At 37.1% G+C, this 19,159-nt stretch overlaps 1 protein-coding gene across 3 annotated transcripts in view; it reads left to right on the forward strand.

Moving 5' to 3' along the window:
• The window catches only part of LOC145999703 (piwi-like protein Siwi), an 85,024-nt gene that overhangs the window by 45,525 nt on the left and 20,340 nt on the right, over window positions 1-19,159 (forward strand). For all 3 annotated transcript variants that reach the window (XM_083136960.1, XM_083136961.1, XM_083136963.1), the window contains exons 12-13: window positions 5,401-5,555; window positions 14,433-14,560. In XM_083136960.1, the coding sequence (XP_082993086.1) occupies window positions 5,401-5,555; window positions 14,433-14,560 (283 nt within the window). The remainder of the gene's footprint in view (window positions 1-5,400; window positions 5,556-14,432; window positions 14,561-19,159) is intronic.

Genomic DNA, 19,159 nt, shown 5'->3' on the forward strand with positions numbered 1-19,159 from the left:
ATTCAATGAGTTCCTAAGCCACGTCACTGCCCCCTCTCCCTCCAATGTGTCTAGGATCCCAAAACTTTCACTCCTGTAATCACCTTGTTTATTCTGTAGAAGAAAGCAAGATCAAAATTATGTTATGGATTTGCAGCGCTCAGGAAGTTATTTTCTATTATTTCTTGCCCTACAAATACCGTGCACCACTTTCTCAGTGTCACAAAATGTTCCATTACAAAGTGAAAAATCATGGGAAACGGCCATTTCAGTTTCATTTCTATAGTGTTTTTTAAATAAATTATTATTACTAAAGATATCCAACCTGGTCATTTGCACCTGTTGATATATCCATGTTATACGCAGTGACATACTGAAAACATGCATGGTTTCATGTTGCCCATCCGTATTATTCCGTGCATAACATGCACTACAGTTTTCGGGGGGAAAAATTTTGGAGAAAAGTGCGCATTATACATCAGTAAATACAGTATATATATATATATATTTATACACACACCCCATAATCATCACAGATTTTGTGCAATACATTAAAAAAAAAAAAGTGAAGCTTTTTTTTTTTAAAAAAAAAGTAAAAGAAATTCTATTGTTATTAACAGTGCTTAAAAATAATATATTACTAGGTAAACTGTATTTGGAGCAAGATAAGGATGCATTACTATACATTAAGACTGAATAGTCTAAATCAACACACATTTTACTGAAATGTTGCACTGGATAAAATTGTCTTATGGTGTTGTGAATTACCAACTTCAAAATTTAATCTTCTGTGTCCATTATATCATATCTGACACATCAATGCATACACAATAATAGGTTATAAGCCATTTTTTGAACTGAAGAAATAGAATATGGTGATATCACAAATCTGCCTGCCCCCTCAAATTACCTTGAATAAGAATACTTTTCCATTGCTATGTGTACAAGGGATCAGTTGTAAAACAATGACATAAGTAATTAACTGTGGTGTTGTTTTTGTGATTTGGTTTGCAAATTATCCTTTTGGTGATAATTATTATGGTTGTACTCATAATACATTGTGTAGCTACACCGATTCCCTCCAGTGATATTAATGATTGAATATTGTTACTATTATATGTCAGAATATTTTAAACTATCAGTATAAGTATCACATTAAAATCATTTCATATAAATCGACCAGTTTTTTGCTTTAAAATATTCAATGAACTACAAAAGAGATTAGTCTTCCCTCTTCCATCTACACAGCAGAACCATATGCAGTCCTTAAGGCATTGGATTTTGCTGATGTTCACGCCATAAAGAAAATCCTTTTGTGCACAGATTCCACCAATGTACTCCAGAGTCTAGACTTGCTGAATTCCAGACAACCTGTAGTGCAGCATCTTTCGATGACTTGTGCCCTTGTCTGCAGAACTGAAGTTCGCTTCTGTTGGATTCCTAGTCACATGGGTGTCAAGGGAAACGAAGCAGCTGATGCAAACGGTGACGTTCTCAACCACCTTCTGCCCTGTAGGGACCTGCAGAATGTTGTCCACTGTTCTCTTGTCGAGACGTGGTAGACTGAGTGGGATGGAGTATGGGGGAACAAGCTTAGTGCTATCAAGCCCACCACTGGTACATGGCGTTCCTCATCCGGTCCCGTCCCTCCTGCCAAGAAGAAGTCATTTTAACTTGGCTTCAAATTGGACACAGCCATCTCACGCATGGTCACTTGCTGCAAGAGCTAGACCCTCTAATGTGTAATGTCATTGTAAGTGTTCAGCATATTCTTTTTGAATGTGTCGACATTGCTTTTCTCAGGGAAACTTTGTAATCTTCCCAGCTGTTGTGTCATCCATGTTGGGAGAAGGAAAGAATGTTTTAACAAACGTTTTTAGCTCTTTGAGAAGAACTGGTCTCTTCCACTGTCTGTGAGGAAATTTTAGTACATTATTAGCTTTTTAATATGTTGTGTTCATGCTGTGTTCCCCATATACAGGGTGTATCATAAGTAATAGCGCAAACTGACACAGTTCAAAGTACACAATAATAGAAGCAAAAAAGTCTCAGTAAACAGGTGTCTGCAAACGAGCTGTTTTCGAGATAATTGTGAATGTGCGGTTACAAGCTGCCACTGACTTCATTGTTTGTAAACGTCGTCCCAGTTGGTAAAATGCTAAGAATGTGTGGTTAGATGCCGTCACTGCATTCTGTAAACACAGAGTGCTTTACTCCTTGCGTGTTCTGAAGTTTGGTCTTATTTACAAAACAGAACATTTCTGAGAGATGGTGTTATAATCAAACAGGATGGCTACAATCAATGCAGAGAATTGTACATGATTGTGACCAATTCCGAAATGAACCGGGGGTGTTGGAAATAATTCGAAACTCAATGCGGAATCGCATACAGTATTGCATCCACTTTTAACACCTCCTTTAACATGTACGAGTGTACAGTAATTGTAACATGTAACATACTAACGTAGTACTGTATTCCTTGTTAAAGTAAGTAGAATGTTCAATAAATGCAATGAGATCTCCAATGACTTTTCTTACTGTATTATTAGCATTTTACCAACTAGGACGACGTTTACCAACAATGAAGACAGTGGCGGTTGGTAACCACACATTCGCAATTATCTTGAAAATGGCTCTTTTGCAGACCCATGTTTATTGAGACTTTTTTGCTTCTATTATCGTGTAATTTCAACTGTCAGTTTACGCTATTACTTATGATATACTCTGTATATTGAAGGGTGTCAAATGGCCCAAAAATGTTAAAAACAATCAATAAAATGTGAAAATAGGGTGTGTGTATGACCACAGTGCTGTATTTTGGCTTATGCTGTTTTGAGCATAAATTGTTATTATTTAATTATGAAATACACTTTTGACACTATATTGGTGCATAATTTCCAGGATATGTGACTGCAAGATTACTGGATGCCTCCCGTCCCCCCATTTTGGTGATTTCTTAACTGCATTTTATTCCTTCATGTTAGTCATATTAATTTATTTTCAAAATCCCACATTGGGAAATCTATCCTTTACTTTATCTTGCATTGAGAGTGAGAGAGAACATGAAGCAGGATTAATGCTCTGGGAAAGGCTCTATATGTAAATACATATTTATGTATGAAGCTGAAATCAGTTATATTTTGTGTTATCTTTGCGCATCATTGCATGTTGATTCGAAAAATTACGTTTATATTTTTCATATTTGTACATATATTAGATTTTGGCTCATATTTTACATATTTCCATATTTCAAAACATTTCTCAACATATACTTCATATTCGTGCAATAACTACATGTCCCTGTGTGACCGAAAGAGTTGGGTGAATTTCTTGCAAATGATTGACAAAAATCCAAAGCAACGTTAAACAAAGAAACGTTTACGACCTTTTTTGTACCCTCTAATTGCATTAATTACAAGTTTTCTGTCATCCGAACAATAATGGTACACCTCCCATTGTATTGTAAAATACTTAACTTTCCTGTTTATTTGCAATTGTTGTTAAAAAGGAGAATGAGGACTCAAGCATGAGCTCCTGGTGTTACAAACGTTGGAAGAGAGTCCCAAGTCGAGCAGTCCATTGCTAACCCCACCCTTGCTACTAGTTCCATGCCCGATGACATTTTTGTGTGACACGTATGGGATTCGCTTCTGATTTCTCTTCCAAGACTCACGGTAATAATTACAATGCTACTCATGGTAATAATTACAATGCTAAGACTATTTTATGTATAGCTCGTGTGGTGTCAGATATTATTAAAAAGGTTAATTTTTACAATTTTAAGTCCATATTTAACTCCATATTTTGGTGAAAAAACTAATAAATTAGGGATGGGCCAATTAACCTGATAAAGTACCGATATAAAATTTACCGATACCGATAACCGATATTCTACCGATCCGATATAAAATTAGAAATGGTCCTTGAAGAACCTGAAATGTTCATTGACCTCCTTAATAAATGTGTGTTTTGAGGTGACTGCAGTGCAAGAGAAGCTAAATATTTAGACATTTACTTTTTAGAAAGAAGAGCATGGGAATTATCCATAAAAATTACAACAAAATGGCAGAATTTTGCACTAAATTATAAGATATTTATCGATATATCGGACCTGTAAAATAATCTGTAATTTTACCGATACACCAATATGCCTATATCGGCCGATACCGATAAAGCACCGATTAATTGGTCCCATCCCTAATATAAATCCATATGCTGGTAATTATCATCTTGCGGTCTGGTCACAGAAAATGACGAAACTAGGAGTTGAAGGCTTAATGTAGCAAGTAACTGGACAGTAAGAGTACAATGGTGTTTTATTGCCCCTCCCCTCAATAGTTTAAACCTCCATATGTTGAACTATTCAAGTACTTTAAACTTTTCCTATTTATGAAGAATTCAGCTGTGAATTTTTATGTAAAAGTATCTTTATAATACATTGAAAATTTTCAGGTCTTTCATTTCAATGTCATTTTATAGGTGGGTGATTTTTGAGATCATCGACTTCATCCCGTTTCTTGGTTATTGAACCAAAGGGAGGTTGCAATAAATAGCCATGTAGACTTTGATTTGATATTTGTTATTTATTTCTGCAACGTTTGGCTAATCATGACAGTGAGGATGAGTGATGACATGATGAAATTGATGAAGGGACATTCACAAAGAAGAATACCCATGTTCAGGATGGGATTTGAACCTGGGACACACGATGCGTTGTAGTCCTGGGTTCGAAACCTGGCTTAGGCATAAATGTTTGTGAGTGTCCATTCATCAATGTCGTCATATCATCACTCATCCCCATCTTCATAAATTAGCCAAAAGTGACACAAGAAGTGAAGTAAAATAAAGCAAATCAGTCAATCAAAACCTAGCGTCATAATGCACTGTGCCATATAAAATGACATTTTGGTTCTAAAAAATGTGAATATAATCCCAAATTTGATTTAAAAATTGCACTATTACAAAAAATAATACCTTCTAATAGGACATTAAATCATTACCAAAATATTAAGTTTATTCCTATGTAAAGGAGTCCATTTTTGCTTCTCAAATATTTATAGCAGAATTAATCGACACTTCCGTGAATTGCATAACTCACAGGATACTTCAGACTTCAGAAAGTGTCACGTCTGTATATAAATGGTAAATTTCGTGTTTTTCGCATTTTGCAGTTCATTTCGCATCACTTCGTGTCAAAACAGGGTAGGAAAATGCACCTCACACCTATCAGAAACATGAAAAATTAACATTAGAATGTGTTATTTCACATTTCGTGTTTTCGCCAAAAACGAAATATGCATGCCTCTATTGATCAGTTTACATTCAGTGAAAACATTAAGAAATCTCTTAATTCATCTTGCTACTGTAACTATTATATTTACTCTGCATTACAGGTTTTTTTTTTATTTCTTATCTTTCCAGTGTTGAAATCAGGGAAGATCGTCTTGGCAATTACATTGAAGCAATTGAAAGTGTCATCTGCTCAGTCAACCCACAGCTCATCATGTGCATCCTCCCCAACAACAGGCTGGACCGCTACAGTGCCATCAAGAAGAAGTGCTGCATTGACAGAGCAGGTAAGGTGTTAATGTTTTTACGACTTTGTATGCAGGAAACAATTCTAACAAGTCTAGGTGGAGGCACTAAGAATATGTGATATAATACAACTACGTCCAATTCATTTTTTCTTCTAATTTTCAATAATACGTAGGGACAGATTAATCGGTACTCAATTGGTATTGACTGATATAAGCATATTGATTTATCAGTAATATTACTGATACATGTACCGATCCAATATATCTATAAATATCTTAAAGCAATATTCTGTTATTTTGTTATAAAAGTAAAAGTCTTTGCAGCTTCTTTTTTATGTTTGAAAATGTTGGTTCGTCTGGTATTGCACATTTATTAAGGAGGTCAATGACCCATTTGATATTTTTCACCTGTAAGGACTAAAAAATGTGACTTAATCAGGTTTTCACCCTGGATTCTTCATTTTTAATTTTATATCAGATTGGTAGAATGTTGTTTAACGATATCAGTAATTTTTATACTGAAACTTCATCTGCAAAATTTTTGTCTGCCTATCCCTAGTATATACACCTACAAAGTTAATGTATACAATTTATATATATATATATATATATATATATATATATATATATATATATATATATATATATATATATATATATATATATATATATATATATATATATATATATATATACAGGGTGTTTCTAAAGGTCGTTTACAACGCTTGGGAGGTGATTCCTCACACGAAAACAAGCAAAAAGTCTAAGTTCCATTTTTACGACTGAGGCTTCGTTTCCGAGATAGGAGCCTCGCAAAAGGTGACAAAGTGAACGTCACACCTGACTTGGACGAATACTATAACAGATAGAGAGGCGGTTCCAAGGGAATCATAAAGGAATCGTATGTGCTCAGTCCGGAAGTCACTATGAAAAGTTCACTGCACGCATGCGCAATGGAGTCCTCAAAGGAATTGGGGATTTCCAGCAAGAACAATACATGGAAAGGGTATGTAACGCAGCAAGAAGGACCGTGACAATGAGAAATGCGTTAAAGACAACACATCCCGACCTCAAACATCAAAACATGAGCACCGAACATAAAATCCGAAAAGTTGAGCACGGTTGCATACCCCAGTTACACGCGAGGAATGAACGAATCATGTCATGTGGCATACGAGAGACACATTACTCCACCAGGAGGAGGGAAAGAAAAACACATTATCAGGTGATTGCGACAACGTGTATTTTTACACGCGACAACTACGTAATATCCCCCCCCCCCACACACAAACACAACAAACAACAAATGCTACAATTACTTACGCACAGACAGTCCGTGTCACTGTACACCAACTGAAGATGTCACTTTCACCACACAAAGGGGGTGGGGAGCAATACCAAGAGTGTTCTCACTGAGATTTGCCGAGGGCAATAATCACAGACGGTTTTCAAAATGTCTGCCATTCACTTCTACGCAGAGATGACAGCGACATTTCAAGGATTGTCGAGTACGAGCAAATAAGCCAGATGTATCTGCTACCGTCGCGGCGGCGACGTTGATGCGACAACGAGATCCTCAGCTGATGTGACAGGTGTGCCGTATACGAGGGTTTTCATTTCTCCCCAGAAGAAAAAATCGAGAGGGTTGAGATCTGGCGACCTCGGTGGCCAAGGCACAGGCTCATCCCTACCAATGAACCTATTGCGAAACACGTCATGCAGGAAATGTCGTACATTACAATCGATATGAGCTGGTGCACCATCGTGTTGGTACCACATTTCTTGCCGCAGTGCCAAAGGTACGGTCTCCAACAGTTCAGGCAGAACGTCACTAAGAAATGCATGATACGTGCGACCATTCAGGCGAACAGGGAGAATGTATGGTCCAATTAAATGATCATGTACTATCCTGCACAACACATTCACTGAAAACCTGTGTTGGTGATGGGCCACAAAAAGTGCATGTGGGTTGTCAAAGTCCCATACATGACTGTTTCTACTATTGAAGACATCAATCCTGGTGAAAATGGCTTCATCTGTCCACAATACGTTTGCCCCGAAGTGAGGGTTTGTGTCCAGATGATGCAACAACCATTGGCAAAACTCCATACGAGGGCGAAAGTCACAAGGTAACAGTTCTTGTACTTTCTGCAGTTGAAAAGGGTGCATTCCTTCCTCTGACAACACTCGCCAAACATTCACATGAGACGTGTTTCGTGCCCGAGCGAGCACGCGCGTACTAGTTCCAGGATGTTCTGCGACCGCTGTTAACACATCTTCTGCAAACTGATGTTGTCGTACACTTCGGGGTCTTCCAACTTCTTGCTGCGGTGGTAACACTGACCCTGTTTCACGCAGTCGATTGTCCACTACCTGAAAGAAGGTGTGAGACGGTAAAGGTCTATGTGGAAAGCGTTCTCCATAAAGATGCCTTGCCTCGCGGCTATTACCACGTGCCTCCCCATACATGAGATGCATGTCTGCTAGCTGCTGGGTCGTATACGCAGCCATCTGTGTAATAGGGAGCTGGAACTGCAAAGTATTGTTTTTGTTTAACACTGGCACACTGCACAAATTGGCCGTATCACCGTACGAACACCACAGACCAATTGTTGCGATACTTGACTTGTCCACTCCACCACGTCAACTTCTTTCAATACAACATACTAGTACTCTTCAATGCGTATGACAACCTAGAGCGAACTGCTGATCATATCCCAGCACCTGCAACACGACTGGAACGACTGCCGGAGAGAACCAACCCTTCGAGCTCCTCTCGCGGGAACAGCAGTCATGAAGGTCAAACGTAGACTACGAGAGCCAGACTTGCCTGTGCAGCGCTTCCAAAACTGGTCTCTTTTACGTCACAATGATCGCGTGCGAACACTTTTGGTATTGCTCCCCACCCCCTTTGTGTGGTGAAAATGACATCTTCAGTTGGTGTACAGTGACACGCACTGTCTGTGCATAAGACATTGTAGCATTTGTTGTTTGTTGTGTTTGTGTGGGGGGGGGGATATTACGTAGTTGTCGCGTGTAAAAATACACGTTGTCGCAATCACCTGATAATGTGTTTTTCTTTCCCTCCTCCTGGTGGAGTAATGTGTCTCTCGTATGCCACATGACATGATTCGTTCATTCCTCGCGTGTAACTGGGGTATGCAACCGTGCTCAACTTTTCGGATTTTGTGTTCGGTGCTCATGTTTTGATGTTTGAGGTCGGGATGTGTTGTCTTTAACGCATTTCTCATTATCACGGTCCTTCTTGCTGCGTTACATACCCTTTCCATGTATTGTTCTTGCTGGAAATCCCCAATTCCTTTGAGGACTCCATTGCGCATGCGTGCAGTGAACTTTTCATAGTGACTTCCGGACTGAGCACATACGATTCCTTTATGATTCCCTTGGAACCACCTCTCTATCTGTTATAGTATTCGTCCCAGTTAGGTGTGACGATCACTTTGTCACCTTTTGCGAGGCTCCTATCTCGGAAACGAAGCCTCAGTCGTAAAATGGAACTTAGACTTTTTGCTTGTTTTCGTGTGAGGAATCACCTCCCAAGCGTTGTAAACGACCTTTAGAAACACCCTGTATATTGGTGAGAATGTAATTCCCTATCTTCAAAAATCAAATGATGTGGTGCAGTGCTCGATGTGAGGTGGTGATCCAAGGGCAGGATCAGTCTCCATTGTGTCTGAAAATTTTCACCTGCCAACTGAATTTTTTGAATCCAGTTCTAAAAAGATTTTTTTAATATTTCGAATTCAATTGCTGAAATTTCCATTACTTTTTTTTTTTTTAACTAGTTTAGTACATGTTTCTTAGGGCTCGTTCCAAAAGTCGTATGTGTTTAACACGTTAAACAAGTTATGGTAACTGGCTGTCCCATAAGTGCTTCCGTGCGTTTCGTGAGGTTTATTACCACGAGATACACCAAACGCACACGGGGCAGGAGGCTGGTTTGTTCGCTGAGAATAGTCTGCTGCTGACAGACAAGTCACGTGCAGGATGGCTTCGAACTGCACTAGTTCGGAAAATGTATTATAATTTTAACAGAGCGATATGAAGCCACATGCACAAGATGACTGTGCCTCAACTGTTCATAAAATGTGATTAAAATGAGTAACAGTTTTCGCAGCAGAGTTTATTTCTGCCAGAAGGACATGCCTTCCGCTGGACGCCATGCGGGAAATTTCTATAAACAAAATGCTGTGCCTGCGCTTTCGTCTAGAGCGTCCCATAAGTCTGAAAAATAACTGGTTTCACCAGGTTCACGAGCCCAGTTACTTTCGTTCGTTTCGTTACGACTTTCGTAACGCACCATTTTGTGTGTTTTCTATCATTAAATCAGAATAATAAAAATTGCAGCTATATGGTAGTTGGCCATGTAGACTCTTATTAGAATGTATTGCATAATTATTCATGTCGTTATCAGTTGAGCCTTCTTTATGAAGGTCACTGGTGCAAGAATTAGTTATATTTAATCAAATATTGTATTAATTTATATATATATATATATATATATATATATATATATATATATATATATATATATATATATATATATATATATATATATATATATTTGAAAATAAGATCCTTAGGAAAATCTTTGGACCTAAAAGGGATGAGGAGACAGGTGAGTGGAGAAGGTTACATAATTTAGAAGTACATAATTTGTATTCATGTCCAGATATTATTAGAATAATTAAATCAAGAAGACTTAGGTGGGCAGGCCATGTGGCACGAATGGGAGAGGAAAGAGAGGAGTTTACAGGAGTCTTGTTGGGAAACCTGATGGTAAGAGACCTGTAGGAAGGCCAAGACGAAGATGGAGGGACAACGTTGAGATGGACCTAAGGGAATCGGTAGGGATGGAAAAGAGTATATAGAACTTGCTCAAGATAGGGAAAGTTGGAGGGCCTGTGTTGCTGCAGCCATGAACCTTCGGGTTTAAGAAGGCTAGGGAGTTAGTTAGTTAGTTTTATATATATATACAGTAGAGCGTCGATTATCCGAACGTCGGTCAACCGAACGACCGCTTAACCGAACTGTGTACTCGCTCGCACCTGTTACTCTCCCACCCTACCATCCATCATCCCCCTCACTCCCAAACCAAGTTTCCCACAGTAGTCACCGCACTGAGCCACCGCTGGCAGAACATTGCTTCTAATGGGGCCTTCATAAGGCACTGCTGACCAGCCAAGCCGCCAGTCGCTGTGTTTCAACAATCAGCACACTTCTGTCGGTGTATGTATTGTTCATGCAAAATGCGTATGTAATATGTACATATTTTTGTTTAATAAACTGTACCACATACTATATATTCCTACTAAAGTTGCCTTTGTACGTTACTTTGTAATACTTAAAGAGATGCCTGTTTTTATGAATAAATTTACTGTACAGTACTTCTTTTTGGCAAATAAACATGTACAGTTCGATTATCCGAACAAACCAGTTTTCCGAACACCCATGTCCCCCAATTACTTCGGATAATCGACGCTCTACTGTATATATAAAAATATCATTTCATAGCTTATCTTAAGATTCGTGGCTTACGTAGCCCATATTTGAAAAACAAAATAAAGCTGACTGGCAACTGATTTATTTTAATTGTCTACCCCTGTCGAGGGGATGATATATCCCCAGCTGTCTCATTGTCACCATGTTAAACCATGAGAGAATTCCCCCAGCTAACCCCAAAGCTAGACCAGACACCTCTCCAGCTAGCATTTTTCACTTCGTGCTGATGTGATGTCAGGTTCCCATGAACATGGAAAACTTCAAAGGAGTGAAAAGATCACTGTACCTAAAACCAGAATTTTTTAAAAGACTGGGAAGGTAGTTTAAGCAAAATTAATGGTAACCGTGGGTGTGCACAATAGAGGACTTTCGGGAGGAGTGCCTCCAATTAAAAGCCGGACACGTTGAATGATAGTAAGCCATACTAAAAAGAAAAATGTAGTTACCCTTTTCTGTTATGAAATTCATGGATAACCATCCCATGCTGATGGAACACAATACATTCACCTTGCCCTTGTCCCACGAAGAGAATTTGGAACATGATTTTGTTTTGTTTTGTTTTTATGTTGGATTTTTATATATATATATATATATATATATATATATATATATATATATATATATATATATATATATATATATATATATATAATATTTAGTCCTTTCTGCCACAGGCCATTAGAGCACCTTTTCATAGAGTAATAAGGCCTTGTAATTATGTTTTAAGAAATATTCTCCTGAGATCAAGTTATTAGGGTAGTAATAATGCATTTATAATAATATATCAAAGCATGGCAATTCAAATAACTGTTTTTTTGGATGAAAGTAAATACATCTTTATTCAAATCAATCATTTTCAAAGTGTCACTCATAACTAGACCTGGGATTTTAACCTATTTTTTTTCCTTTACAGGTATGTAAGAAATAGTAAGTTATGCCAGCCTTAAGTTAAAAAACGCAACAACTGATTAAGTTTTATAATGCCTAAAATAACCTATTTTGCTTGTTAGAACCTACTTTAGGTTTATACACCTAAGTGAAGCCTTTTTTTTAGGTTTTTATATTTTTAAAGGTTTTACAGTATTTTTGTGTCAGACATTTTTCTATCGTCCCGAAAAAATTCAATACACGTGTTTTAATCGTTCTCTCTGTCGATTTCCCTTCCTCCAAGTCCATGGTTATTTTTCAAAGCTATAAAGAAAGCAAAATGTCTGGTGCCACTGTTTTCCTGCACAGTCCAAAGTGCAAACTTCTAATGCGCGTGGTCTTGCTCACTTTTGCGTCACTTCGGTCCTTTGTGGCATTCACGCCTTCCAAACTAATATTTCATCATTGAAGTTTGCACTACTCAATGATTTCTTGCACGTCTCCCTCGTTAGCTTGAGGAGCGCAGACTGGAGGGTTACAATCTTTGGAAATTTGATATATACACTATTGATAGATCAAAGAACAATTCCCCTTAAAATAATATAAAAGATTTATTTTATATTGACTTGCTCAAACTAGAAATATGGTGAATAAAATATCTTTAGAACAGCCTGTTTGTCTCAATATGCAGTAGGAAGGAGCGAGCACCACCCACAATGAGAATACTTAAGAATTATGCAGAGAAAATTCCCAGAACTGTTTATACTACAAATTTCTCCCCATTGCCCTTGTAATGTTATGCAAACGGTGAGACATCCCTGCTTATATTCACCAATGACTATTAACTCCCAGAACACGAATGAGAATTTCCCTGCTGCCAGAGAATTCACAAATTAGTACACCAGCAACCATAGATACAAACACCTGGGTGATGAATAGGTTAAATTATTGAAATTATGTACTCTGGTGTACAAACAACAACATTTTATTATAAGCCCTCCAAAAAAGTGAAACTCCACTGAAGCATGAAAATTAAATTTTAAACACAGCAAATACTAACATGTGTGGAGACATTGACATGTACTAAAGTTATTTTTGTAACTAAGTGTATGATATGCTGATAATTGTCACATGACTTTTATTTCCAAAAGTTAATATACCGAAACTCAATTAAGGTTGTGACAAGTAATTTATGTTGAGTGCAAGTGTTCTTTGCAAATAAAATTAGACTTAATGGTGTACCGCATTGACTCTATGATCGAAATTTAGTGTCATATTATTCAAGTTACATTTGCTGTAATTGCACTGTAGCATACCACTACATAAGTTCATCAAATCATTCCAACCCAACTAATGCAGCATGAACAAAGCTGCCATATATTTTGCCACATCAAGAATCGTGACTGTCATTGATTACCACCTGTAGCAAATTATATCAGATTTGAATTAATGGCAAAATGAATGACTTGGTTGGATTTCAAATCCTTGACAACAAATATCCAGACGTCGAATTTGTCTACATGTAGCAGATAGAAATTCATGCTAATGAAATAACATCACCTGGCGTTACCCAATGTACATATATTATTCTTTACAATAAGAGTTTTTAAGTATTTCTTCTCCGAAAACCTAATTATATCTCCTTGGAACTAATCTGGATATATCTTGCTTCTTAATCTCAATTACGTTCACCTTATGACACTCGAAAGTCTATTTAACTAGAATATATCACATCAAGTGCTCATTTATAGAAGATGGTGGAGTCTTTGTATGTTGACGTCTTCCAAACTGCACCAAAAAATTCACGTTAAAGTCTGAACTATTTCACTATTGTCAGTTTACAACTTACTGTGACCATTCCCGGATCACTTCAGTCGACCTTCCAGATGCAAATCCAGGTGTCAGTGAACAAGCAGGGAAACTCTCACTTCCCTTCCTTCCCACTTCTCTTCCTTGGCCTACCATAATACCACCAAAACTTCAGGGACACACCGCTGTAGATACTTCCTGAAATGCTATCCAAAATCACTTTCGCCGACAGGATGATACCAAAACCCACACAAAGTCTCGAAAACTAGAGGCAACCTCTCGCCTGCAATTTCAGGCGTCCATTCCTCCACGTTCAACCCCCTAAAACCAGTTTTTTCCACTTTTCATGCAGCATCAGCTGTTTCCCACTCGAGACATCTATTGATGATCTCGCGAACCACTACACTCTTTGACACCTATTGTTCATTATTTGATCACTGGAAAATAATCTATAATTTCTGAGTAATACATGGTTAATCTTTTAGTACAGTCGTGAACACTTTTGGGTTTGGAAGTTGAAGGGATTGCTGCTACCCATAAGTGTCCATGACTGTACAAGTAGTGTTATGGTGATCGTGTGATATGATGAGTTGTAAAAAAGATAATGTTATTGACACTTTTAAATTGAAATAATTCTTATATTCTGTCTTGTGTTTTCAAACTGAACAGTAATATTTAATAGACATGAATTTGACTCCTGTTATGATTTTTTTCCAGTGCCCACCCAAGTGATATTGGTGAAGAATTTGACGAGCAAAGGGGTTATGTCCATTGCAACGAAAGTGGCCATCCAGCTAAATTGCAAGATTGGAGGAGCTCCATGGACAGTTGATATGCCTCTGAGTGTAAGTAATTTTAATTATTACCATTTTGTCATGCCATATACAGGGTGGCACAATTTTTTAAACAGCCTACACTGTTCTATAAATATATAAATTTAAATCACTAACTTTTCAAAACATTTATTAAACTAACAATAACTTGAGCCATATATTTATGGTGAATATAAGGTCAAGATTTTGGTGCAAAAAGTAGACATATTTCGTGATGAAAAGCTGTATATAGAATGACATTTTGATGTTAAAATGGTGAGTGAAACCTTAAATTTGATTTAGAAACTATACTTTTTACACAAAATAAACATTTCTCTTCTAATACCACATTTATGTAGTTACCAGAATATTAAGTGTATTCAGGCCCGTAGCTAGAATTGATCTTCAGGGGGGGGGGGGCTCACAGGCTATCAGGCGGGCTGTGTAAACCAAGTCCAATTTTCAAAAGTTTATCAGTATTAAATGAAGTTAAATTATCTGTGGGGGTCATTAAGTTATATGAATTTTAGAAATATCATACAAATACTAATTTTTTTCTATATCTTTTAAAACATCGTTTTTTTGATGTGTTGACTGCTACTGACATCATACCTCACTACACACTCCATACTGCTTTTAATGATACAGATATTTATATCACACAAGAAAAAGTGCACAATATTCAATCATAGTGCCTACAATGCATTCCACCCCCGGCGGAAGCAATGATACTTCCCTTCGTTTCCAAATCATGGGAGCTGTTGACCTTTGATGCAGATGCAGAGGGAATATGCATGATGACATCAGTGTCACAGATTTCTGTCTAAACGGGAGGTTGTAACCGATCTTGATGCACCACTTATAAAAGTTGACCCGCCCTCGCTGAAAAACAAAAGGGCGGCAAGAGACGTTAACGTCTTTTCTGGGGGACGATTGATGTGCGTTGCAGAGAAGACAGTCCGAGTCAAGCATTGATACGGTTAGGACCCATATCACGTTGGTTATTGGTTTCGCGGGCAAAGAACAAGCTGTGAGTGAACTAATGGCCATGATCTCAGCCGGAAAGAGATATAGAGTCTATAGAATAAACTGTGAGTGAACTATCGGTCTGTGCAGTATCTCTACCAGAACATGTTACTAAAGAAGAGAGGCTACATGTTTATTATGAACCAACGACAGGAGGATTAAAAGATTGAAGACGTCGAACTCGGTGTCAGCAAGATTTGTGTTTCCCCCCCAACTCCCCTTAAGTGTTCACAGTTAGTGTTTTTCAGCGTGTTTATCGTCAAGTGAATTGAATACCTAAGAAGTTACATCGAAGACGTAAGTACTCAGTGAAGTAACCACTAAGTTTGGTCTTATGTCTCAACAAATTCACACCGGAAGCTGACTAATCTGTGTATTCCGGAATCGTTTGTAAACCACAGACGTCAGGTACCTGGGCCTTTAATAAATATTTCTAATACTGTATTTTGTGGTGTATGAATACTTAGATACTTTAATATAAAAATTCACTGCTGGTCTCCTTTTGTGTTATTGACGTTGTTCGAGATCAGAATATAAATTGTGCTCTAATAAAAGCAAAACCAAAGAAAAAACGATATATGGTGCCTTGTACCCACGAAATCCTTCGGTTATTTGTTGAGATACTATGTTAGATTTAAGAAATCATGTTGATATCGGATTATTTGTGTGTAAAATATTGGTGTTCTACGTAAGAAAATGGAAGAAAAAGCTGTATTGTTTGATCGGAAGAGCAGGTTTCTTTTTTCTCCTCTCCCTCTCGCTGCAGCTGTAAGGGATTAAGGGATTAGGAAGCTAGCGATAAGTAAGTCAGTGGTACGAACATGGCTTGAACGATATGGAAAGGTCCCTGTTGCGGCAAGTTGAGGATTTCAAACGGCGGAATCGTTTGTTCAGTCTGTAAACAAAAGTTCCACAGAGATTGTGTGGAAATGAACAAATGTGCATTCAAAGATGATCAGGCTGATTTTTGCTGTGAACAATGTAAGAGTCCTGCTGGCAAAGAAAATATCAAGGAAGTAAAAGGAGAAAAAAGTGCACAGGGTGTTCCAAAATTAACTAGCGAAAATGAAGAGAACGTTAACCTCACGACACTTTTGTTATTTATGAAGCAGAGTAGGCAAGAACAGGATAGGAAATTGGATATATTGTGTCATACTATGGAGAAGAATAAACAAGAGCAGCTTAAATTTAGAAAAGAGGATAGGCAAGAGCAACTTAAATTTAGAGAAAATGATAGGCAAGAGCAGAATAATAAATTTGACATGTTGTACCAGAATGTCGAGGAAAATAAACGAACCTTGCAAGAAATGAGCGTACGGCTAGAAGATAAATTGGAGGAGTTAGAAATTAAGGTATTTAAATTGGAAGAGTTAGAATGTAGTTTACATGATCATAAGCATTCTTGTCAGATTATGCATGAAGAACCAAAGACGAGTTCAGAATTCAAAGCGGAGATTTTTGCAAGTCCAGTGAAGATTCAACACAAACAAGTGAGTGTATTAGAAACAAAACTGAATAAAGTTGGGGATGTATTACCCATTGAGATGCAGCGAAATAATGAGCTGATAAAAAATGGAAATGAAGGTATTTCTAGAGAACCGAATGTAAAAAATGATGATCTGTTCTCCAACTTGAAAGGATGTGTAACTTCAGACAGAACATTTCAGGAAATGATTATGATCAATAAGAGGAAGAAAAATAGAGCAAGACTTAGATATGGTTTTGTAGAAAAACTGAAAAAACTGAATCGAAAGAAATTGAAGAGGGCGAAGAATTTAGATAAAACTGAAGAAACGTCGGAGAAAGTAATGGAGAAAGTTCACGAAAGGTCTAAGAATGCCAACACAGACGAATCAGATTCAGACACTACGTTGCCGGAGAAAAGTAAGAAGAAGGTGAAACAGAAAAAGCAAGGAGTGTATGTATTTTATGAAGAGGTTGAGCATGATGCGACAGAAACTAGACTGGAAGAAGAGAAAGAAGAAATTAGTTTCTCTACTTGGAGAAAGTTGGAAGAAGAAAAAGTTTGGCTTAGAAAAAGAAAGGACAGAGGAATTCTTATTTGAGTAAGTTGAAAGAACGATATTTTTGTTATAAGTACATTTCGATTTAGTGTGGCTATATTTTACTTTCTGAACGGAGATAGCCTGTGGTTGATGGAAACTGAGCTGTTTGTGTAATATTGTGGTAATATTAACAGTTGTTAATTCAGTGAGTACTGTTTTTCGAGAGAGAATTTTGTGACTGGAATTGAGTTAAACCCATACACTTATTTAAGTTGAAGTTTAAAACTACGGTAAAAGGAAATATACTCATTAATGTGATTTGCGTAAGGCAGTTCTTGTTAACGTCATGGCGGATGCCATAGGTTATATGGAACTTAATAATCAAGTAGAAATTATAACGAACTTGGTAGAAGACAATGATATTGTTATAGAAGATAACATTATAGAAGAAACATCTAGAAAACAAGCTAAAAGAGTCAGATCTTCTGAAGATGATCAAGTTCCAGCAAAAGCGGTAAGGATGGACAGGTTAGATAATAGAAATAAAGTAAACAAGTTTGGAGAAGGTCGAAGAGAAAATAATGTAGACAAGTGTAAAATGTATTATGATACACATAATGGGCCATATTTAGTAATAATGACTAGTACAAAAGGTGCAGAAAAGAAATTTAACTCTATGAAAATAGGAAATGAATTGCGAAAGAAAGATATAAGGGTCAGATATATCCAACCAAGTGGTTTATATAGAGCAAAGATTTATTTTTATACCAGGAATGAAGCTAACAATTTCATGAAAAATATGCATTTTCGTAAAGAAAATAATATTGATGTGTTCATCCCAGAATCCTTATTGATGAGGGAAGGATTGATATATGGTGTGCCCACTGAATTTGAAGTGGAGGAAATTAAGGAAAGTATTGAAGACCCGACAGTAATATCAGTGGAAAGAATGAAAAAGAGAATTCAAAAAGATGATGGTTCATATTATTTTGTTCCTACTAAGCTAATATCAATCACGTTTAGATCTCAAGAAATGCCTAAACAGATTATAGTGGTTAGTCACATTTTCGATGTTACTCCTAAAGTTAGAAATGTGATGCAATGTAAGAAATGTTACAGATTTGCACATTCAGCAGCCATATGCAAGGATAAAGCTAAGTGTGCTAGATGTGGAAGAGAGGAACATGAAAATTGTATTGAAACTCCGAAGTGTTTAAATTGCGGAGGAGAACATGTTGTTACTGATAAGTCATGTGTAAAATGGGAAATGGAAAGAGAAATCATGAGAGTTATGGCATATGATAATTTATCCCGGCAAGAAGCAAGAAGGAAAATAATAACAGGTAATGTTCCAAGCAATTATGTTGTTCAAGGCAACTCATATGCTGATCAAATAAAAAAACATATAAACAAAAGTCAAGTAAGTGAAATTAACACAAGAAAGACTGGTGTTGTAGGAAATAGCATAACAATACAAAACAGATTTGAAACCTTAAGTGATTGGGTTGAAAGAAAATCAGATACATACTTGGAAAATGTTTCATGGAAAAGGGTTCCTCCAGAAGATCATAGAGACTATTCCAAATTTGAAAATAAATTT

The sequence above is a fragment of the Lepisma saccharinum genome, chromosome 15 (genome assembly GCF_977018435.1).
Source record: "Lepisma saccharinum chromosome 15, izLepSacc3.1, whole genome shotgun sequence".
Taxonomy (NCBI): Eukaryota; Metazoa; Arthropoda; class Insecta; order Zygentoma; family Lepismatidae; genus Lepisma; species Lepisma saccharinum.